The following is a 24,893-nucleotide window of genomic DNA, read 5'->3' as shown; positions in this document are numbered from 1 at the left end:
TGCAGCAAATGACTGAAGACATACATCACAAAGCACTGACAAAAACTCAAAAATGAGCTCATGATTGACTGACATTCTTTGACCACCCATTCGTCTTGTATTTTATCTCTTTCAACAGCAGGGGAAAGACTCAAGACTTTTTCATGGCTGCACCATAGCAAATACATAAATATTGTCAGTGTGTATCATTTTGTTCTTATTACCACAAAACATCAGCCTGATTTTCTCACTTTGGAATTTGTTTTGCATAATTTCACTTTTCTGAGGGTTTATTACTTGTTCTTGGCTGCACAACATGAGTTTGTTTACAGCTTAGGGCTGGGCAATAAAACAATAACGATAATTATCGCAACATAATTTTCCTCAATAACAATAAAATAAATATATCGTCATAACATATGTGGTTTAGTTCATATGAATCACAAACAAATTAGCACTTACTTTTTCTATTAAAATATTTGTTTTGTTAAGGAAAAGGGACTGAAAAAAAATTTAGTAATCATATTTAATATTTAATCATAGTAATCATAACAGTTTTGAATGTTCTACCTCAGATTTGTTAAGTGATCCACTGTTTGGCATCAAGTGTTTGACACATTCTGACCGTAAAGAAAAGTTAAACCGCATAATTGACCATCTGGTTTCTTCAATTTTCACTCAGGAGTAAAAATTGGCCTTTAAACTTGAAAGAAATAATGATTTGACATACGTCGTGATGATTATTGATATATGAATTATATGAAATGTTTTTATCGTGATAACATTTTTGGCCATATCGCCCAGCCCTATTACAGCTAGTGAGGCCACTGGTGTTACTGGCAGAGTTTAAGAGGTTTAATGAAACTGAAGTGGACTCACCTGATCGAGCAGGTTGCTTTGCTACCGGCAGGGACACCTCAGTGAGTGGCAGGATGTAGACGTCCGGGCTGCCCTGGGACGCTGGCGAGGCCAAGGTGGACATATCTGCATGGTACTCCTCCCCGTCCACATTCTTGAATTCCTGGAAAACAGATACATGAAGAGGTCAAAGGTCATGCAAAGGAACTTGTTGCTTGCATTAGACTGGCAACTGGCTGGGCAACATGTATAGTTACTAAATTTATAACAAACTTCACAAGCATGTCCTAGTCTGCGTTTAGGGGAATTGTAGGTCGTATATCTACTCAACGCAATATGTAATATTTGGCTGCATATATGCAGAAAGCCATAGAATTAAAACAATACAAAATTGATGATATTCTGGCTCGACCACTGAAGCAGAACTGGGATAAACTGAGATAAACTGAGGCAAGCTGTCCTGGCCCAGTTCAGTGTTTCTCTGAGTCATTTGTGATAGTGATTGGAACGTCATAGTGTCAACAATGCCAATGTGATTTACCAAAAGATTATTTGCACTAAGATTACATGTATCTCAATCCTGTGCTTTGCAATTAAGCCCAATGATTTTAGTACTGAGATGCTTTCTGGAAGCCTTCAGAGCAACGCCTGGGGAGAAGAGCTTCTGTGGCTCACTCTGTTTCAAAAATACGCAAAATAATGAAAAACAGAAAGGAACTTTTGATTTCATTTACTGCACTCCTATAAGCTGCCATCTGATCCACCTCTCAGCTTCACAGGCCCCAAACTGCACCAAGCCGGAGATGGATCAATAAGTCTTCACAACGAGTGGCAGAAAGAGATTAGTGCTTGCACAAGAGACCCTGATAGCTCGACCACACTCTCATCTCTGGCAATAGAGATCTTCTAATATGTATTAACCATAATTTTAGAAAGAAGCTGTGAACAAAAGAGAGGACTATCTGTTAAGTAAATGAAGACTAACTGCTTTGTGGCTGCATAAAATCCAACATGTGGAAAAATAAACAAATAAAGAGGTAACAGTATTTGTATGAAAAAAGATGTTTGAAATGGTTAAATCACCAAGCAATGATTTCTACCTGAGGTAAACTAAATTTGCTCTATTTCCCTGTCTGTCTCTATTAAAAGAAAACAGTTTTCTTTTCATTTGATGGATCTACACATGAAGTGAAAAACTATTCTGTAATCACGTCATTGCTTTTGGAATTGCAAAAAACTAGTTTCTTAACATTTTATGGATGCAATGATCTTTTTAAAAGAAAAATTGGCCAATCAATGTCACATACAGTTAAATAGTTTAGAATATGCAGCTTTTGAAAATCCCTTTGAAGCACGTTTCAGGTTCTAGTGAGTCTTCTGTTTCTGATGAGTTTTCTATGTGTTACATTGAGGCCTGGGCTGGATGAACAGTGAGGAGCTCCTGAAAGATTCCTTCTGTCTGTTGAACGTAGTCAAAAATGAAGTAGAGGACGAAGAGGGGAGGGAGTTGGCTGCATCCACAGACCGGATGTCAGAATAAAAGTCTCTCAGTTGGGAGCTGGAGAGCAGCGGGGTCCCAACACTGGAAAAATGTGACCTGCTGCAGCCCTCTGCAACACCCACACATACACACACATATGCACATACATAAACACCTCCATCTCTCACTTCATCCTGTCCCTCAAGAATGCGAGCACATACACACAACACACATGTGCAGACTGCACACCCTTCCCTCCAAATCTTCACACGGCCCTGCTCGCCCTCCCGTTCAACATATGGTTTCACTCTCCACACACACTCTGTCACAGACACACACACACACAACAGCAATTTTCTAAACATCCTGCAGTAAAATGTATCAAAACCTGCATTAGTTTTCCTTAAAATAAACAAATATAAAATCTGACCGTGACCCGACCCCGTATAAGCAGTTAAAGATGATGATTATATAAAAAAATACCCATTATAATTTCCCACAATGCAAGGTGACACATTGAAATAGTTTTGTGCGGCCAACAGTCCAAAACTCAAAGATATTACAACTATATAAAAACAGCTATCAATCAATTGTCTAGTCTTTTTAGGACCAAATAAAACATGATTGAAAACAGAAAAAGAAAGCAAAAATATATTTACACTTGGTTTTGACATTATCTATAAACATGATTTAATATGACAGAAAAGTATTACAAATCCTATGATTTCATTCTTAAGATGTCCAACAAACTTCCTAAAATAATTACCAATCACTACATTTGCTTTGTCCTTTTAATCCACCAGTTGATTTCCCTGCTGGTAAAAAAAAGAAACCTGGAAAAAGTGTTAATGTGTTTCTGTGACCTAACAGCATATACAGTTAGCTTACCTTTCCTCAGAGTCCATAGGTGAGGATGATATGTCAAACGCCCTCAGCTGTGGTTACAGCATCTCAACCGCTTTCTGGTTTTCTCGCACACACCCATAAAAACACACACACACACACTCAGTGGCCCCCAAGGGTTCCCATTTGTGTGATGGGTGCAGGATAGCAGGGGGTTGGCAGTGCCAGGAAGAGCGGCTGCAGAAAAAGGCATCATCATTCTGCAGAGAGACTTTCATTGTTGAGTCCAGAGAGGAGGAAGAGGCTTTGTAGCTGACCACTGACTGTCCCCAGGATCTGCTGGGGATGGAGGGATGGCGGGAGAGAAAACAAGAAGGGGGGAGAGGAAGAAGGAGGAGCACCATCTCCCGGTTCACAAGCACGACCGAACCTGTGGTCGTCTCATGAGGGAGAGGAGAGAAATTGAGCCCCCACAAAAATGTGAGGGAGAAAAATACAAGGGGGAGGTGGGGGGGGGGGGGGGGGGGTCACATACTATACATGTGACATCACTCGCTCTCTTCCTCTTTTTCTCTCGCTCCCAAAAGCCAAAGAACATCTGCAGGGCAGTCCCCTTCCCCACTAAACCGAGAAAACACATTTTTTATATATATACTTGTGAGGACTGTCCACTGACTACTTTCATTCCTGACCTTCAGCTCAATCATTACAGGCCTAAAGCTGAACCTAAGCCCAGCTGTTAACCCTTAATTAAATTTAACCCTTACTCTGACCTGACTTAGTTTAGCCTTATACAGTTAAGTCATTTTGCAGATTTACATTCATGAGGAAACAGAACCCCCTTATTTCTGTACCTTAAACCTTTCATATTGAAATTAAGGGGTGTGTGTGCATGAAATGCATGATCTTAAGTAGAATAGCAACTGACTGTGATTCTTCAAAAGCAAAAAAAGTATGACTTTCCTAAAAAAAAACTAACAAAAAAAATTGTATGGACTCATCCAAAAAAAATCCCTCTCAATCACTTATGACCCACTAGAAGTGTGTGTCGATGTCTGTCCCTGCAAAGACTTTGTCCTCTGCCCGCATTTTCTTCTTATCTGGCCGTGTTTGGGCAGCGTGCAGGGTGTAAGGACGGGACTCTATGAAAACGTAGTGAGTAGGATACATTGCTGTCTCCATCTCTCTCCTCTGCTCTGTGTCATGCACACAGAGCTACATGTCTGGGCTTTGTTTGTTTGTTTGACCGAACTCGACCACCGTTGCGCTCTCTCGCCGTCACTCGTTGAGGAGGGGCCAACTCTGAATGGTGTGTTTACAAAGTGCAACTGACGTATTTAACACATCCTGCCTTTAAAAAACAAACTGTTGGCTTTTGGGCCTCGGTCCACTCTTGGGTTAATGATTAATAAATAACCTGATTTAAGGTTGTTTTTTTAAGATTAAAATAAATTTCAGGGACTTAATTCACAGATTTAAGGAACCCTGAATTAGATTTTTTTTTTTTTTTTTAAAGAATGATTCTGCTGGTGATTGAGTTTGAAGTTTGTTTACCATGTTAAGAAAAAAGTTGTTTAGCAAAGTCTGCTCTGATTTTGCTCATCACTTTGGTTGAAGGTTTGAGGCCGTACGTACCAAATGTATTGAAAATAAAAATTTGGGCAGCACCACTTTGTCAAACAATAATCTGAACAGTTAAACAGTTTTGGGAAATACGCTTTTATAATACAAAGAGTTAGATAAGATGATGAGAAGAATACTCATCCTTCTATATGAAGGTACAGCCAGCAGCCGCTTAACTTAACATAAAGACTGGAAAAGGGGAACCAGCTACTCTGGCCCTGTTCAAAGGTAACAAAATCCACCTACCAGCGCTCACTGATTATTAAATTTGTTTAATCTGTACAAAAACTGTGTTAAAAATACAATTTGTGGTTTTATAATAGGTTATATGCAAGATTAATTCTTGGCCATGCAAAAGAAATATCAATAGTTTCATCCGACACTCAGCAAGAAAGTGAAAAGGCACCTCCAAGTGACGAAGTTGTGCACATTTTCCATTTAAAAAAATCTTTTTTTTGCCGTGTAAAGAATTATATAAATTTTCAAAAGGTCAGAATTTGCACATGCCACTCATTTCTACATTTTTACATGATGTAAAAGCTCACCATCTTTTCATCACTGTCAGTAAAACACAGAGAGCTTTTCTAACTTTTTTTCTTTCTGAAATTCCCTCTTCCTGCTCTGGGAGAAGCTGTGTCTAATTCCAGATGGGGCCCTGAGGCCGGATGCACTGTGGGCTCATGGGTATGCCCTTCCTCACGCCCCCGCGCCCTCTCACAACCCCCTCCTCCCACCCTGGCCCCTTCCACGGACACACCCTGACAGGTCCGAGCTGGGTGGTCCAACCCGCCAAAGACACAAACCAGCTATGAGGCATATCTTACTGTATATCTTCAGTAGATGGCTATTCCTTGCAGCAGGATGACAAGAACAGGATGTTATGTAATTTGGCTACAGACACTTCTCTCATCATATGGTTCTGTTTACAGTGTCACCGCGGCATAAACGTTTCTGCAGTTTACTCTAAAGCTACTTAAATTCTGTCACTTCCTTACATGATTCTCTGACATATTAATAAGTTCTTTTGACAGTTTCTAGTACAGTAGGGCTTGTTGCAGAGGAAGAAGGACAAAAGTTATGATGTAGCATGGCAGCTTTGTAGATAATATTATCAAATATTTAATTTGGTCTTTTGAGTTTCCAGAACTCCAGGTTGCTTTTTAAATGTTTTGTTTTGCCCAACCAGCAGTTGAAAACCCAAAAGATTTAGAATTTACAGTGACATAAAGCAGACAAAAGCTGTAACTCATCACATTAAAAAAATAGCTTTTTTAGCCTCGCTTGTCAGGTGGGCGGTTCAGCACTTTGGTCCAAACTGAAATCAAGAACTACTGCATGGATTTCCATGACATTACAGACACAGATGGTCCCCAAGGGGTGGGATGTAATAACTTTAGTGATCCATTAATGTTTTATCTCGCAGCATTATCAGATTAATATTTTAATTGTGTAATTTGAATGTGCTTAATGAATTAAATCATTAACCAATTATTAGGTTGCTGATTCTGTTAATTAACTTATGAATTAATCAACTAATTGTTTCCATGAAAAATACTGTGTGATTTTAGTGCGATGTAAAGGTAGTTTATCGAACTATGGTGTATTTGTTTACAAGTTTAACATGTGAATCAGCAGGAACACACAGCACTAATTCATGTCCACATACATGCAGGACCTAAAACGCAGTGACACAGACACAGATTTAAGCATTCTGCACACCATTCCTCCAATGTACATTCTCTCTCACACACACTATCTTCCTTGCTCCTTGTCCTATTTTCTCCGGTGGCATGACCCATTTCAGCACACTGCTCAGAAATGGGGTATACATGAAACACACAAGATGGTCCTGAAAAGCTGCAGGCTTCCCATCGCTCCGTAAACACTGTCTCTACCACCTTTGTCTGGAACTGTTTACCTCCCATCAACATTTTCTAAGTATAAATGGCTGGAGTTCTTGTGTACTGAACATAATGGACATCTGATGAGAGGCTCAGAGGAACGTCCTGTGTTCAGTCCATTTGCAGTACACTCTTGGGCAAAGAGAGTTAGAGTGTGTATCTCTATTCAAGAACTCGTATAAAACTCCGTATGATTTAATGAGTGTGCATGACGGTGGAGAAGTGTGCCAGTTTTTCTTCATGCCTCATATTTTTTTCATGTTTCATGTGCAAGTTGAAGAGAAATGGTGTTTCAGCTCAAAGGAGATGCCCACCTTGAAGCCGATTTTGCCCTTCTTGCAGCAGAGGCAGGCCAGCATGAGGAAGACGAAGGTGAACAGACCCGAGAAGGAGATGGCCACCACAGCCAGGGACGACGACCAAGACAAGTCACTCAGCGGAGCGCCATCTGCAGGACACATAAAGTGTTACAGAACAACAGAATATTAGCTCAAACATAAGACTCTAGTATTGATCTGTATGGTACAGCATGTATGACATTAGCGAGCTATTAGATTACAACAATAAGTGGATGAATGTAATTTACATTGATACATTACTGTATGTGAGTAGGTTATACGCATCATTTCTAATGCATTATACAGTAGCTTATGTTCTGCTGCTTTCTCAGAAGACCTTGTATTTCCATTTAATGACATTCACATGTTTGATTTATAACTTGCCTTCATGTTTTTTCTCAAAATGAAATGCTCTGAAACATGAATCCAGCACACAATGATCACACCGCTGCTCAGAAAACCTTCACCTGGCAACAGAGGCGTATCTTTTGTATGAATATGTTTTCATAACGTTTTCATTTACTTTCAAACAGAACTGTGAAAGTGATTTGCAAGTAAAGATATTGCTTAACTTTACCCAAATAAAAAGTGACATTTCTTTGGATATTTCTCATGTGTCAACAACCATCTGCTTAATGTGTTTATGACAGTCCACAACCCTCGAGTATTGTATTGAATATTGTATATGAATTGTTTATTTTTCTAGTTTATTCTTATCCCTCTTCTGTGTACACATAGGCTAAATAAAAACACATGCTCTCTTGTTTTACATTACATTTACTCATTTGGCTGACGTTTTTAGCCGAAGCATCTTACATTGGAGGAACAACATACAAGCATCAGTAAAGTGAGAAATCTACAAGTGACAATAGATACTAGTAAGAGTAGCAATAAATACTATATTATGGCATTCATACGGTATCAGGAAGTAAGAGTTCACAAACAGTGCAATCAATACAAGAGAAGTGTAAGGAGATATAAGAAGCACAGGAAATGCATGTTAGAGGTTAGGAGTTAGAGGTGTTCTAAGAGGAACTATTCTCGGAAGAGTTTTCAAGAGCTTCTTTAAGTTAGAGAGGGACGGCCCTGTTCTGACGGCGCGTGGTAGCTCGTTCCACCATCATGGTGTCACCGATGAGAACAGCCGAGAAGAGATTGCTTTGTGTGTAGGGATGGCAGAGCCAGGCGGCGTGTTTTGGCTTTTTATTTGTGTCATGTGCATTTTCTTGAAAACATAATGCTGCATTTCCCCACTATTCGTTGTTAATGATGCAGGTTTTAACTATTTGCATGGGCTAACTTACCTTTCTGGTTGCTTTTACTCACATTTTGTGATTTTGAGAATATAAATGGGGGAAAAAATCACAGTATTGTAAAAGTTTATAGGTTCTGTTATCTTCCAAGCAGACTTTCATGAAACCCACAGAGCAACATGTTAGTCATATCTTCCATCAGGTCAAACATCTGAGTTGACCCTTTTATAATACTGACGTTGAGCAGTTTCATTTGAAGGAATCTCAGCATGTTTTTTGTTGTTATTTTTGATTATCTTACACTGTTAGGCCACACAACTCTGTAACATGTAACCCAGACCTGTGAGCTGGGTATTAAAGGTGATTTACAGGCAGAAATGCAATATAAGATAAGAATCAGTGTGTAAAGACTTTACATAATGAACCGTTATGTTTTTATTACCTTAGAATGAGACATTTCTATCTCCATAACTGCAGGTCCTCTTACATGGAGGTCGCCATATTGTGTCGTCATGTTTCTACAATAGCCAACAACGGACAAACAGCGCGTGTTTCGTCATCACAGCGTTCTTCTGCTTGTATATTCAGGCAGTGTAGATGTCTGTCACTACATTATATGCGTTAATAATATATACAGGCTCTGAGTAGTTGTCTGGTTTATTAGAAGTAAGAAGATAACTGTCATTTGGACAAATGAACGAGCACACGGGTTATTTAGAACGAGCCCGACAGCCTGTGGATCTTTATACAATGAAGCCAGACGGAGTCGGGACAGATGCAGACAGCTGACGGCAAAAAATCACAGATATAATCGATGTGGATTTTCCCAGATGGAAGGCTTTGATGTGGGACGGATGTTTTCAAAGCGGTGTCTGTTTTCGGCTAGACAGGTAATTAAGTTAGTCAGACTTTAACGATGCAAATGAAAGCTGTTGTTTGATAGCTTGAGCTCGAAACTGGCCATAATCACTGAGAGAAGTGACGTGTTTACCATATCAGTGGTGTAAAATATGTAATGTTAGTTGGATTAATTTCACGTAGCCTAGTTATTCTCCAGCCTGTAGTTTGGCTTTGCAGGTTACGTTAGCGAGACAATCAGTAATTGGTTAGCTTAAAGCTTGGAAGCGATCAGCCAGCTAAAAGTTTACTGCCCTGGTAGAAAAATCATGTAGTTGGATTGTAATTTCATGTAGTGACTCTCCAGCGCTCTCGTTCGACTTTGTCAGTAACATTAATGAAACAATCAGCTGATCACTAATTGGCAATAAAACGTAGCCTCCATAGAAGCTCAGATCAGACAACTAAACTTTTAGTGCTCTGGTAGAAAATCATGTAGTTGGATTGTAATTTCATGTAGTTATTCCACAGCACTATGTTATGGCTTTGCTACGTGGACAAAAATGTGCAGTTACCTTTGTGAGCTGATGAATATTATTGGCAATAAAACTGTAACTGCATGGAAGCTCAGATTAAGCAACTAAACTTTACATTTTAGTGCCCTGGTGGAAAACATGTATTTCTTTTTACTGCTAATGGTGATACATAACAAGACCATTTGCCTACCAAGTGACCAATAACGAATATTTTCCGAATTTGCATTAAAAAAGAGGTTTTGGGGTTTTTTGGATATTGTTTCACTACTGTGCACACAGATGTGTAATTTGTACTTTCACATGCTAAATGCCCATTAAAAACTGTTGTATTTTAAAAAGTTAAAAAAAGACATTTTGGTAAGATTTGCAGATTGCTTATCTAATTAATTAAGCAAAGCAATTGAAGCCTTGATCCTCACCTGACAATGCTTTTGTAGGACTGTGGTGCAGAAACAGTGAGGCTTACATTTCCTGTTATCTGTCAGTGGCCATAGTTTAATGAAGCAGTAACCATAATATTCCAAAAAACATTTCTTAATATATCTATCTAAAGAAACCCCATGTCTTGACTGGCAACTCTCTGCTATCTCATAGACGACATCTTTTGTCCTGTCTCAGGCACCGTAGCCATACTACTTGCTTGGATTGGGGAGGGGTGTGCAATTTGCAACCCTCACCACTAGATGCCACTAAAACTTACATTTGTTTCAGTATGATTTAAAGGCAAACGACGTGATTATTTATGTAAAAGTGAGATCCAATTAGGCTATAATAATGTTACATTATTAATGCAGTTTACTAACAGTATTTACACACTCTAGTTCTGCCTCTGAAGCCAAACAGTGTACATTTCTTTGTTATTTTTCCTCAGGCCCTATTTGTTATTCTGCTGCTCTGAGCCTCATTCTGTATCAGAAAAGCCAATTTTCAGACTTTGATGGTTTGAATTATCCTCAGTGTGTGCCACGTGCATGCTGTCCAATATTGTATGCAATTTAAAGAGTATCTTGTTCCCAATTTTGGGGGCATTTTTGAGCAGCGGACGATTTATTTTTCTCATTCTGCGATGGCTTCAGAAATGTAACGGTTACCACGGAAACAGATTGGACGGACAGCCATGCAGGATTGCCTTCAGCTGTAAATCTCTCACACTGATTCCTGCCAGCAGCAGTGCCACCCAGCTCCACACACATATATAAACATAATAAACAGAGCACAGAGTCATTTCTGCTGCCAGTTTGTGCTGATCCTCTGAAAGCTGTTGCGACTGGCTCTGAGTGAATATCAGCCTCTTAGTATAATTGGACAGAGCACGAACACTGTTGTTTGGGAGGCCGGCTGGCAGAATGTAGAAAGAATATTCACAAAAAGAAAAACATGCAAATTTAACAGTCAAATACAGGATTAGCTGAGTTTTGGAACATGGAGTCCTAATCTGAATTTTTCCGGCATTTTCACTCGGACGGGCTAAATAAAATAAGTGGTCCAGTAACGGTGTCCATAAAAAGTGCAATATGATGCCACAGCAGCAGAGTGGGAGGAAGAGGTAGAAAAGGCCAGCTTGCTAAATCAGTCAATAACCATTTAGTGATTTGAAATGCTATACAAGAAGATTCAGATTTAATTACTTTTTATTTGTCAGGGGGGTAATTACAGAGAGCTGAGACATATTCTGGCTCTGTTGTGGGTTTTTTAAAACGCCTTTGCTAACGAATCTCATTCCCCCCGGCAGCACAAGTTGAAGATTGTGACTGGGGATGCAGTTTGGGATTAATATTTCAGGAACACACTTAGGTCCACATGTAGTCGAAATGAAAACAGAGCATTTAAGTTCAGCCGATATGATAATAATAATGTACAATCCTAGGTAGAAGCAAAATTCTTTGACTGCCACACCCCTAGTCTGCAAGATCCCACTAACACCTATTGTCTGTGTATCCAAACCCTGATATGGCTTCTAATTTCTCTTTGTGCCATAGAGCTCCATTGTAATCCATGAGCCTCACTGTTGCACTGGGTGACATGTTCCTTTATTAGTTTATTTTTGACTTAATCTCACATACAGCTACATCCATTAGCAACAAATGGATTAATCAGCAAATGAAAATAGTCCACAACAAATGCATTATTTACTCCTGCTTGAGTACTTGTTGCTTAAAAGCCACAGTGCCTTAAGGCTCGTGCAGAGTACACGACTTTCAGCGTCGGCCGAAGGTTCGCAGACGGGAGTCTGAAGTCGTTATGGCGTTCACACTAAGTGACTGATCGGTGACAGGGGGTCACACGCTGGCGACCGCAGATCGATCCCTGATTTACCCCTGATCACAGCTCGACGGTCGCAGAGCGGCAAATTGGGCTTAAAATCGTGTAGTGCGAACTAGGCTTTGGGAAATAGTTTAGCTTGTGACCCATTTTTATGGATTTAAAGCATATCTTCAGAAGTATCCAGTGGGTTTAAGTCAGAAAATACTGAGGCAGCCTCATTGATTTTGGTCTTTTCATGGGATTAACACAAAACATATTCATATATATTATTTACATTTAAAATCCAAAATCGATTCAGCTTATCCAACAGAGGTAATACCTCTGTGTGCCAAAGCAGGCCTGGCCGGTAAGGTGGAGGTGAGGAGAAGGGGGAGAAATCTGAAGAAAGTAAATAAATATCTAATGTTATGCCTGAGCTTTTTCTACTGGAGTACCCAGAGAGATCCAGCACAGGCAGTGCAGAATAAATCTTTGTACAGCAGTTGATAAGTTGGCTAACGCAAAGAAAGCAAAACATTATTGAAATATCTTGGTGCAGTCTTGTGATGCTGCCGTACAGGTCTCATTTAGCCAGTCAGCAATAAACATATAAGAGGTTATTTAGCAGATACTAATAAATTTTATCTTAAGTGTTGGACCCGCCAGAAACACACAAAAACACCTTGTTGTGTTCTTCCTGTGAAATCAATGGCATTGCTTTCTAACCTTAATGAAATAGAGAGGATTCTATCTCTTGTAAGCCGTAATGAGCTCAGATCTAAAGAGACAAATGCCTCCTGCTAAAGGTCATTAAGTTCACATGTCCCCCCTGAGAGTTTCATTAACTATACTCAAAAATACAAGACCCGATTTACAGTAAAGAAACACAGGAAGGGGAACTGAATTTCCATAGTTTTCTACTACTTGATGTTAGCAGCTTGAGTACCGTAATAGCTCTCAGCTACGCAGAGGCGGTGGCCATTTTTAGCCTCCCGAGGCTGAGAGCTGAAGCACATCCTTATGACTAAATGATGAAAAGGGAGCGAGCATGAGGAGACGAGAGGAGAGAAGAAAGGATCTGAGAAAGAAGAAGACGCTGAAGAGCTATGTACTCTGCAGCATCTCCCCCAGGAGAATCTCCTCAGCACTCAAGACTGAAAGAGCAGCAACTCGAAGTCTTACCGAGGGCAGACAGAAGCAGAAACTGCAGAGTGTTGAGTAAAGACTGAGTCTATTTGATAACCTCATGAAAAATCATTCATTTTTGCAGCTTAATGAGCTAGCTGCAGAATATCTGACTGCCAGCTTCATCCTGATTTCCAGATTTTGATACATATGCCCTCAGCAGTATGCCACACCACCACAGACTAATTTACCTGCCAGGTTGAATAAGACTTCAGCGCTTTGTGTTTCTTTTTGTGCCCAAATTAAACAAACAAGAGATGTATTAGGTAGCCCAATTTAAAGGTGCTGAAGTCACATTTTCTAAACTTTGAAAGAACCAGACAAGTTGTGTCCCTCTGCTTCCAGTACTTCCAGAAGCCCTAAGCGGCCATCAGTTCATTTTTTCACTCCGATTTCCCATGAACAGGATTATTTTCTTGTGATCTTGAGATAACAAAGTAGTCGGTTAACACAGTACTTAAATGGTCATTTTATTATTTGTCATTGTAACTGGTTAGCTCAGTTAGTTGAGCATAGGACTCTCCTCATGGAAAACCAGCTTTTTTTTCTGTTTTATCTTTTCCACAGTCCTTTTTCATAAGACTGGCGATTTGTCAACATCCATCAACCGACGGACTTTTCATTTCCCCATCATTCCCAAGCAGAGGAAATTCCTTCTCATTCAGGGGAATCCATTTAACGTTACACATTTCCTGACGGCTAATTCGGAACCTTTGAAATAGCTGTCAGAAAATGTGTTCATAAGAACTTAATAATTGATAATAAAAAACACAAAAGAAAGGTTGTTGAGAGCAGGAGTCAAACCTAAAATCCTTAGATTACAAGCCCTGCTCTCAACTAACTGAGCTAATAAGTCACACTGACAAACAGTCTGAAATTATCCTAAAGAAACACACCGGCCGATCCCTGTATTCAGCTATGGTTTGTTATATTGAGATCATAATAAAATTATCCCATTATCACAGAGTTATTTTCATCACAGGAAAACAGAACAAAACATTTTTTGAATGGATGGCTGCTCAGGGATTCTGTAATATTTATGCTAAGCCAAGCAAATTTTCTGCTGGTTCTAGCTCTTATGTGGCAAACGTAATCGTAAACGTTAGCGTGGTGTCAATCTTGTCATCTTATTCTCAACAAGTTAGCGAATTAGCACATTTAAACAAAATGTTTAACCTAAAAATGGACTGCTACAATGTGCTGGAGGTCTTCATGTGTTCAAAATTTTCGACTTAATCCAGAGCTGACGGGCGTACATTAATTTTCAAAATAAGAGACGCAAACTGAAAGGAACCGAAGGACTGAAAGAATCTGTCTGAAAATGGTTGATCCAAAATGTGGTGGATCTAAACAGACGCAAACAGAAAGAGAACACCAACGCTTGCAGCAGCATGATGCTCCACCAATTAATGACCAGCCAAGGTTAAAAACCACAGCAATATATATCCTGAAGCATCAGAGAAACTAATTTTTAAAAAACTAATTTTTCCCCTGCTGTGCATATGACGCACATATTAAATACAATAGTCCATTTGGATCCACCTAGAGTATTAGGCTAATGGAGACACAAACCTCAGACGTAGGTCTCAGGAAAGTAATAGTTCACTAGTGGTAGTGCAGCTAGTGTGCTCACTGACAGCTTGGGGGTCTGAGCCAAGTCTATATTTCATAAGGCAGAGCAAACAATAAGAAACTAAGCTGTCTGAACTGAGCTCCAGCAGTACAGCACAGGTATGAGTCCCTGTGACAGAGAGTCAGAGAGTCTTTGTGTTGGTTGGTATATGGGACATTTAAACTAGAGCTGACAGGCTGAGAAGAACTCCTTGCTCTTAACCCATAATAATATTCTGGCTATCAGCCTGAATCCATTGTAGTAATAACTCTAGAGCTGCAAAATGCATAAAACAATGCTCTACCAACAAATGTTTTTATGTTTTTGTATAGGTTTATATTATTGCTTTATAGGTTCAGTTCTAATTCAGCCATCGTGTCGCTGTTGTTAAGGCTGCTTCATTCAGATAAGCCGACTGGCTATTATAGAGAAAGTGATGTCCAGTTTTATGCTGCAGCTGGGATAACAGGGGCACACCTCCCTGTCTGAGCAGAGTAGTTACAGCTCTGGCATGGCTCTCTTCCTGTGCCTGCTGCTCACATCCAGCTCAGGGGACTCAGCAAGAAGTGCATCCAGGGGACTGCTGACACCCTTCACCCATCATCAGCCCTGATTGCTGTCCTCTCTAGGGCTACATTATCCAAAGCTCAGCGGAGAGAAAGGTGAAAGCACCTGAAGGGCTGGAAACTGGCCAGAGCAAATGTTTTTACACAGTGATGCCAATTAAGGATGAAAGAAGCAGAGAGAGAAGAAATGCTGTCCAGGATGTCCATTTTGACACCTATCTGAAATTCACCTGTTTCATTAGCAGCAATCATCATCAAGTTGTCAAAAAAGATAAAATATCTGAAAATAATCAGTGGTCACACAGCCTTACAAGGAAAGAAACTATAGGCTATAACTGATGATTGACAAGACGGTGCCTTCCCCTACACATACACACACACACTAATGTTTAAGATACAAATACAGTAACCAGAGGCTCGGGATATAAAGATCATTCTATGTCGGATGCAAATAGCATCTTGTAAAGGTCACCAGCCTGCAAATTCATCAAAATGGGGTCATCTGATGTTCATCATGTGTACCTCACTTCATGTGTTCCCTGAAAATATAATTAATTAATTAATTCCTGCACATAATCAAACTGTGGGCTGTTCTGCTGGAAACAATTTGACAGTCTTTTGAAAAAAAAAACACTAGGCATGCCCAGACTGCAAATCTTTATGAATCATGTGAAATCCCTGAGAAAATATGCATCTGATCAATGCCAAATGTATTTACAGTACCGGCCTAGAATTTCGGGATCTCCCCTGTATGCTGTATCAGCACCAGAAGTAATGGTTTCAGCTCTCAGGTTAATGCTGGCTGTCAGGTGTCAGCGTGTGAATCGTCAGGTGAGTGATGTGTGAGACCAACAGACCTTAGAAAGCCACTGGCAACAAAATAACAGCTTGTCTAAAATGCTGAGGGATGCTCTACAACCTGACATGTGTGCATGTAAAGCTGTCCCTCTTGTTTCTTTACTTGGTTTGACTGGTGATGTTATTTGGCCTTTTTTTTATAACATCTTTGTGGGTCATGACTTAAACGCAACTTTTAATCCCTAACATAACTGTTATAGAAATAATGTTTATGCCGAAAACTGAGCTACTATTGCTATTATTAAAAAAATAAATACTATTTTAATCCTGTTTTTACATGAAATATTGTGTAACAAGTAAAAAAAAACAACATAACAAATGATTTCACAGTATGTTCAGACACATTTTGATTGTTTTTTAATAAAATAAAAGTTGGGGGGAAATTAATGTAAACTTGCCATGCAGTAATGGCAGAAACTGTTTTTTAAGTTGGTAAACAAACAGAAGAAAATACTTACATACCTCAACTATCCCGTAGTTAATTATTATTGTAAGGTATACCGAGGTGCATAAGCAACATTTTAGGGTTTCACACTATAAAATTATTTATTACATGCACATTATACTTTATTTACCCTAGGACTAAATTGCAGAGATTTAGGATTTGGGTCAGGAGTTAAGGAATGGATACAATTAATAGATGCTTCTCACTGTAAGATATCCATGAGCGTGTCTGTGGGCCAAACCAGTGACAGAGACAAAGCTTCTTTGCTCACAGCCAACCGAGACACTGCATTAAAAATGCTGGCACTGGTAAAATAAACGATGGCTCCCCCCTCTGTCCTCTGCTACCCTGCAACAATACTGCTGACACCATGCTTCTACGCAGGCACTGATAGAGAGGCAGGGACTGGATGATAACAGGAAGAGTCACCAGTTAAAAAAACAACAAAGGAGAGGTAGATGATGGGAACAGCAGGAAAACAGATGGGCGGAGGGAGGGTTAGAGATGGTTAAACAAGCCCATATGGGCCAAACACATGTGAACTGCATGAAGCTGATGATCTGGTCATGAACAATCTGTGTTAGGGGCCAAAAAGAAGACCAATCTGCCGTACATCTGCTAGTGCACATTAATGATGCAGTGCTCATCCCTCTGGTCATTTCTTCATAAAGACATAAGACAGACAGACATACAGAAAGCTAAATAGACAGACAGATAGACAAGAACTGTGATGAATATTTGGTTTGTCATTGGAGATCTTAACGTAAACACAACCAAATGTTAGGGAACAGCTGCCGGTGCTTCTCACTCAATAACAGGCTGCAAAGAAAAAAAAAGAAATCAACTGGTTTCCATGGTGACTGCTTTCCCCAAATCGTGTTCAGACTAATTCAAATGCCCTCCTAATACTCACAGACTCTGTGCCAAGACAAAAAACAACTTGCCCCTGACACCAGAAAGGAAATTAACCTTCCACACTCTTAAATTCAATTACATTTTATTTATACAACGCCAATTCATTCAACAGAATGTATCGAATTGCACTTTTCATGGAGCAGGTCTAGACCGTACTGTCTGTAATAAAACCATCAGTCCTGTATTTTGGCAAAAACAAAAGAAAGAAGAAGAAAAGAAAAAACAAAAGTTTATAATACATACTAACCAGCTATAGGCACTATGCATAATTTGATGGTCTATTATTCCTGCTCCTGTGGCTGAGGGCACCACACTGAAATATTTCTAGCATTGAAGCTCATTGGAGACCTTCACTTTATTATTGCTACTTTCAAGTCCTGTAGGTGGTGCAGGTGAGCAAATAGGCGGCAACAGGTTTGTTCGAGATGACTGCAGCTGACTTTCGCCGACTTGATGGTCTAACGTGAGCTGCAGGTGACTTCAGGGGCGGGGAACAAAAACGGCGCCTTCAAGTCGGACACATTCTACCTGCGTGAGCTTATTGTGAGCTGAGAACAATGACTGAAAGATTTTTCATTGATCAAAAATGTGGTTCCAACTTTGTGCAGCTGGAGAAAAGCTTGCTCCCGCAAGGTTTTAATGTCATGTCACATGGTGACGTTTTGCAGCTAAGTTGCAGTTGCAGCTAAAGTCGGACACGATTTCTAACCAGCATTACATGGTTAAATTTAAAAGAGACATCAATACAAACTGTTCTTTTTGTGAAGACCACCCAGAAACTGTATTGCACCTCTTTTGGTATTGCTCACACACCAGAATATTTTGGCAAAACCTCAGCAGATTTATCATTGACCATATCTATAAAGACTTTGCCTTATTGTGGAAGAATGTTGTATTTTGCTTTTATAGAAATCAAAGTAAAGAAAAGTTGTACTAAATTCCACATTCATAAATTCAGCACTAAAAAAACTAATTTTGTACTTTTTCTCCTTGAAGTTGTGCTTTATAGTAATTTGATTTGCTGGCTCCAACAACAAAAAGGCAGTTAAAACTGTCAACGTATGGTCCTCTTTCTCCTTGTAATAGCCTATAGGCTTCCCCTATAGGCAAAACTTTACATAATTTTGTCTGTGTTTTATATATGTATACTGTTCTGTATATCTTTATATGTCACATCTGAATTGTAACCCCTTTTTGCAATAAAGATGACAAAAAAAAGGAAAAAACGATTTCTAACCAGCATGCCTTATTTTAAGTCCAGCATGCATCACGTTAAGTCAGCGCTGCGCAGCGCCTCATGAAGTCAAACGCACCCAATGATTGAATAGCTCCCCCCGGGGGTAGAATCTGCCGGAATGAGTTTGTGACAGAGTTCCAGCTCCATTAAGAACAACAGCAACAGACCTGTTTTGTGATGAGGGATGCAATTGTTTTCACACAGCATCATTTTCCACCTACATGTTCATTCAACAGCTGAATGCAGCCATTTCAAGCCCATTGTTTTGAAGTTGTGGAACTTCTGGGAAACACAAGAAATCTCCACTGATGAGAAGTAGGGGAACCAATAATGTAAAAATCCTAATAATAAAAATTTTATTTACCTCTGAAATGGTCCAAGACAAAACAAACTCTTGTGGATAACACCAAAAATAAAAGCAGCACAATTAACTTTTTTTTGTGTAACATATTTCTAGTCCTTCATTAGTGAAACTAGATATACACAAGTCAAATCAAATGTATTTTATAGCACTTTGAAAACAACATGGCCTTACAAACATATGCAGAAGAAAACAGGTCACCAGAACAACAATCAACAACAAATCATGCAAATACCGAGGCAGAGGGCAAGAAAAAAAATATAGCAATTCAGGTACACTTAAAAGCCGAAGAAAACAACTGCAGAGGCTATATAGCTCCTTTTTCACTGGCTGAATGAATTGCATTTGTGGTAATATTACATTTTATTTTCAATCAGCCACTAATCATCTTTTTACATCATCCAGACACTGGTAGTTTCAGGAAATAAGAAATTACTCCCCATAATAATACTTTTATTAAGAGTCTGACATGAGAGTTTTCTATGAAGGCCAAAAGGACTCTGTATTAAACTGAAATATTTTACATCCAAAACAGCATATTGTACAGCAACAAGGATTTCACAACACTGTTAAATAAACACTGCAGAAACACAGACGACTCAGAAAAATATTTTGCAGTTTTACACAAAATCATATACGGCACCTTTACTCTTTCACAATAACCTGAATTTTACAACAGACTCTTTCTTCGCAAAGTAAATTTAAAACTTCTCTCAGTGGTCTTAATGATCAGATCTTGCTCAATTAAGTTTCTCACTCGGCTGCTCGTATTTATGGAGCATATGGTGTGCAATGACTCTTAGTATGTCACCCTGAATGAACAAGTCACCTCTCCTCTGTATATTCTGTAACAACTTCCTGTGCTGGAATTTGACACCCTGCATTTCCTTTCCTCAACCCTTTCACTGACATTCATCCTGCTGCTCTCCAGCACAATGTGAAATCCTCCGGTGGAGTTACAGAACGTTGTACTGTTTGGGCAAATCACACAAAGGAATTTAGAGGATTAGCTATTCATATCATGTGGGAGTCGGGTCTACCTTCCATCCATATAAACAGGCAGCCCACGCACTGTAACCTAATTACACAGGAAGCTGTAATTCGGAGCAACTAACCATGAAACACATCTCCCCAGAGCAGCCATATTATCTCTATTCAGCAACCTTGTACAAATAAGAGAATAGTGTTCACCTGTGTCTGCTTCTGCTGTCAGGAGTGTGTTTATTTCAGTGTCACGTACACATGTGTGCACGGATGAGTTGTCCACAGTGTTGTTGTCCTGCTGTGGCAGACCTACACCTCAGTATGCTGAGTGTAGCCTCAGCTGTCTGTTTCCTTGCAGCAGACAGCTCCCCCCCTCCCTCACTTCCCTCCCCAGACAACACGCTCCCCACAAACACCTCAACCTCGTCTGGTTTATCGAGCGCACAGCTCCCTGGAGGGCCCGACGGGCCCATGAGCAGGACGTCCAGAAGCGAAACAGAACTAAATAGATTTACTCAAGTACTGAAATTCAGTACAATATTTGACTGTACTTCACTTGACTTTATTTCAATTAAATTTCTTACTACAGTTTTCTGACTGTTGTTGTTGAAAGATATTTAAATATTGCAATTTTCTGTTTTCGTCTTTCTTTCTCCTTTTATTCTTTCTTCCCTTCTGTCTTTATTTCCTTTTCACCCATTTCATTCTTTTCTTTCTTCTTTTCCTCTGTTTCCCTTTCTCTCCTTCTTCCTTAAGAATTAAAACCAGAAAGAAGGAAGAAAAGCATCCTTTCTTTCTTTCTTTGCTATTATTTTGTTCATTCCTACTTTTATTTTACTTTTACTTCTTTTCTCTGTTCTGTCTGCGGCATTTTCTTATGCAAGTTAAAGAAGGAAAGGAAGGGAAAAAAGCCCAAAAAATGACAAACCCCAAAGCTGGAGGTATGAGGTTTTCCTGTTTTTACACTGAGTATTTTGTCTTTGAATAGTCTTTATACTTCTGTACATAGTATTTAATCATGTGTTTTTACTGTAACCATCATGGAAAAAATGTAATGTATATTTTAACTGTGCTGTTGCAAATTTTATTTAGGCTAAAAGATTTACCACCACTGGAGACGTAAACCTTAAGTTCAAGCTGTATCCATTGAGCTAGTAACCTGCTGTCATCCCTCACTGACATTTCCACGTCCGGACTGCCCCTCAACATTTCAGATTCAAATACACTCACACAAGATCCATAGTGAACATTAAGTGAGATGGATTAACAGTTCTTACAGACTCAACTCTGGGGTATTTACACTCAATTATCAGCTGTGGCATTCAGAGTGTGTGTGGCCACATAGTGGGTTGCGTGTGTGATATCTGGTGAAGGTCACAACACTGAGAGAACCAGCAGTGCGGCTACATCCCTCCCACTGCCCGACCATCACAACTAACATGAATGTCACTCCTTTGACTTAATCTTTTCTGCGCTTTTCTCTCAATCTCAATAAGACATCACTGCCCATGAGGATGATGGGATTTGGTGCATGTGTAGTGAAAACAATGACAGCTTGGTGCCTTTGCTTTATATGGGGAGGAACAGCCGTTTTGTTGTTCTCTGTGGGTTTGCTGCGTCATAGAGAGGAGAAACCGAGAACCCACTGCGAGCGCTTAAGTTTGAGTAAAAGAAGGGTTGGAGGTGAGGGGAGATTAAGTGTCTGTGTTGGCTGAAACACCATGGATGCCGAATATTAATGTAAATGATATTTGAGAGAATTCTGGGACATTCAAGAACTGCTTTACTTTGGCTGAGGAGACACAACAACAGTGAATAATGGAAAGATAATCATAATGTAGTGTAAGATGTATTAATAGCAATCCTAGGTATGCCCCTACTTGAGGGTAAACAAATAGTAAAATAATATGTAAATAAAGTAATAAATTGTGTTTGCACCTGTTGGCATCTACGCAATAATTCTTAGTTGATCACCCATAACAGGTACTACAATTACAAATGCAAAGCACACTTTAAAACACACTTTTGTACTCTTAATTCGAGGTGTTAGTGAATCCGGCCCTAAGAGTCTACAGCCATGCTAGCAGCTCTGTGAGGCTGTACATTACAGTGCAGGCTCACAATAATAATGTTAACATGCAGATGTTTAGCAGATATAATGTTTATCACTGACGCAATCATACACTAATAACTACATAAGAGACATGTTAAGAATGCAGTGCTTCGGTAAGTCAAATAAATACAATCTTCGGACTAACCCACAATTTCTTTTCCATTTTGCATGACGTGTATCATCATATTTGTCAGTGTGGGAGTTTTGTCGAAATGTTAATTTGACAGTGTGATATGTAGTACATGCCTGGGGAGAGCAGCACAGAAGCAGGGTATTATGGGTCCCTGCATACAGATCACCCGTGTACCCACCGCGACCGGCGGAGCATGAAAACAAAACAAGCCTTTATGTAGATGTAGAGCCATTGTGTATGCATGCACAGGTACTATTAAAGTGAAGAGAAAAGAATTGTACAAGGGCACACCGGAAAGTCGGAAACACGCAGGAACATTACGTTTCACCCGAGTGAACCTCGGAGAGCATGAGAGCAGAGCATGAACACGTCCTGCTGTTTGTGGCTCTTATCTGGATGAATCATCTCACTAAGGGAGACTCAATGGAGCAGAGAAAATATAAAACAAAAAATAATCACACATCGCAGACTGTGGAGCATGGTTTCAGTTATTCCTCCATAGCTATTAGTTCCTCCAGTCCTCCATCTATGTCCTAATCTCTGACTTCCTCCTTTCTGCTCACTCTTTCCCCCCAGGGAGCTGTCTTCCTTATCTCAAAAGCTGCAACCTGTTTTTCTTTTTTCTACACTCAGTCAGTCACAGATTTTTTTTATTTGCTTCTCTGCTGCTTTCTCCTGCCATCTCTTGTAAGACAGGAGCTGCGTGTGGATGAATCTTCCAAAGGGGAACAGAGAGGCCACTGGAGCAGAATAAATCTCTTTTTCCTGCCCTCTGTCCCCACTGGCACAGACTGCACACGCTCAGATGTGATACCACATCACAGATGCCATGCAGGAGCAACACACAACACACACACATATTTTCTTAAATAATATTTTTCATACGTTTCATTGTAAACGTAATATGTATGCTTCTTGACTTTTGCAGTACTTGCTTTTTTTATTTTCTCTTATCATGTTTATTGTTAAGCACCAAAATATCAAGGCAAATTCCTTGTGTGTTAAAACCTACTTGGCAATGAACCTGTTTCTGACTCACAGTGCAGCTTACGACACACGCAACACAAAGAGGTAATACACCCACACACACACACTCAGGGATAAAGTAGCATTATATGGCAATGTACATTCAATTCATGTGATATTCAAGATATAGCACTTTTTAATGTACTTTTTAGATGTTTTAACTCCTGGGTTTTTGTCAACACCGTCAGACATTTTAAAATAAATAAATAAATCAGGAATAATTGAAGGCTGCTAAAACTCTGAGGACCCTTTTATCACTTCTTTGTTCTTTCTAATACTATGAGACCACTCCAGCTCTGGTAAGTTTTTTAGATTCTATATATTTTATACCTACTTGTTGATACCTTGCATGTCACAACCATAGTGCGCCATAATTAATGTAATGCAAGATTTGTATCATATTTTCTGTTATAAATTCTTAATTTAAGTAGATTATAGAGGTCACAAGCAACTAATGATAAACAATTTGTGTCTGAGGGTGTTGACTCTCTCTAAGACGGTGTTGAAAAATGCCACTGAAGTGCATTATTCCTCATTTCAGTATATATTTACTTTAGTGATATTACTTCCTAAACATTTGATATTACTGTTATTCAGTTTCATGTGTTGAATTTCAAGCAATTGCCACAAAATAGCTTTATGTTTTGAATTGAATCTTATTTTCATAGTCTCTCAAGTACTCAATATGTAATAAGGTCTTGCTTATACTTATCCATCATTTGCGTATGCTTATCCATCAGAAAAGTATACTGACTGCATAATGAAATGCATTTCAGGCCATAATGGCTAGTGAGAAGATATTAGTGGCGGAACGAAAGAGAAGGAACAGGGAGCATCAAAAAAGAAGGTGAAAAAAATTTATAGCCAGAAAGGAGAGGGGGAAGATTGAGAAATAGTGTGGAGGAGGGCAAAATAAAAAACATCAGTAATTTGTAAGAAACAGAAAAGAGATATAAGAGATGGTTTTGGAAACAAGCACAGAAAGAGCCAAGCACCCTCAAGAAAAAAGCACAGGAATGCCAGAATCTACAAACCCCATTTCCACAAAAGTTGGGATATTTTCCAATAAAAATAAATAATAATCTGGGATTAATTTACATGACCCTTTATTTAACTGACAAAAGTACAAAGAAAAGATTTTCTATTGTTTTACTGATTAATGTAACTGTATTTTTGTAAATATAAACAAAGTTAGAATTTCACACGTGCAACACACACGCAAATAAATGTTGGGACAGAAGTTTGTTTACCATTGTGTTACCTCACCTTTCCTCGAATAACAACTAATCGTTTGGGAAGTGAAGATACTAATTGTGCCAGTTTTGTAATTGGAATTTTTGTTATTTCCTGCTTGTTACAAAACTTCAGCTGCTCAACTGTCTGTGGTCGCCACTGTCTGATTCTCCTCTTAATGATGCGTCATACATTTTCAATAAGAGACAGATCTGGACTGGCAGCAGGCCTTTAAAGAACACGCAATGTGTTTGTACAAAGCCACGTTGTTGTAGTCCGTGGGGTGCTCCAATGCATCCTTACTTGCAAAGACTAAGCCTTTGGTGGATGCAA

At 39.4% G+C, this 24,893-nt stretch overlaps 1 protein-coding gene and 1 long non-coding RNA gene across 3 annotated transcripts in view; one reads left to right on the top strand and one right to left on the bottom strand.

Moving 5' to 3' along the window:
• aatkb (apoptosis-associated tyrosine kinase b) overlaps positions 1-24,893 on the bottom strand; it is a 55,057-nt gene that overhangs the window by 18,476 nt on the left and 11,688 nt on the right. The window contains exons 2-3 of one of the 2 annotated variants that reach the window (XM_038735068.1): positions 6,999-7,132; positions 859-1,000 (exon numbers count right to left, since the gene is read on the bottom strand). In XM_038735068.1, coding sequence (XP_038590996.1) covers positions 859-1,000; positions 6,999-7,132 — 276 coding nt within the window. Of the gene's footprint in view, positions 1-858; positions 1,001-3,205; positions 3,504-6,998; positions 7,133-24,893 lie in introns of those variants that run through there. The other variant, XM_038735070.1, reaches the window with a different exon arrangement.
• LOC119915520 lies at positions 4,265-7,160 on the top strand. Its single transcript, XR_005446961.1, has 3 exons — positions 4,265-4,315; positions 5,415-5,548; positions 7,027-7,160. It is a non-coding gene; the product is annotated as an uncharacterized LOC119915520 (long non-coding RNA).

The sequence above is a fragment of the Micropterus salmoides genome, unplaced genomic scaffold (assembly GCF_014851395.1).
Source record: "Micropterus salmoides isolate LMB-PRFRI ecotype aquatic unplaced genomic scaffold, ASM1485139v1 Ms_hic_scaffold_21, whole genome shotgun sequence".
NCBI classification, from domain to species: domain Eukaryota; kingdom Metazoa; phylum Chordata; class Actinopteri; order Centrarchiformes; family Centrarchidae; genus Micropterus; species Micropterus salmoides.
The sequence above is the reverse complement of the archived record's forward strand: the minus strand, read 5'-3'. Positions and strand labels throughout refer to the sequence as shown.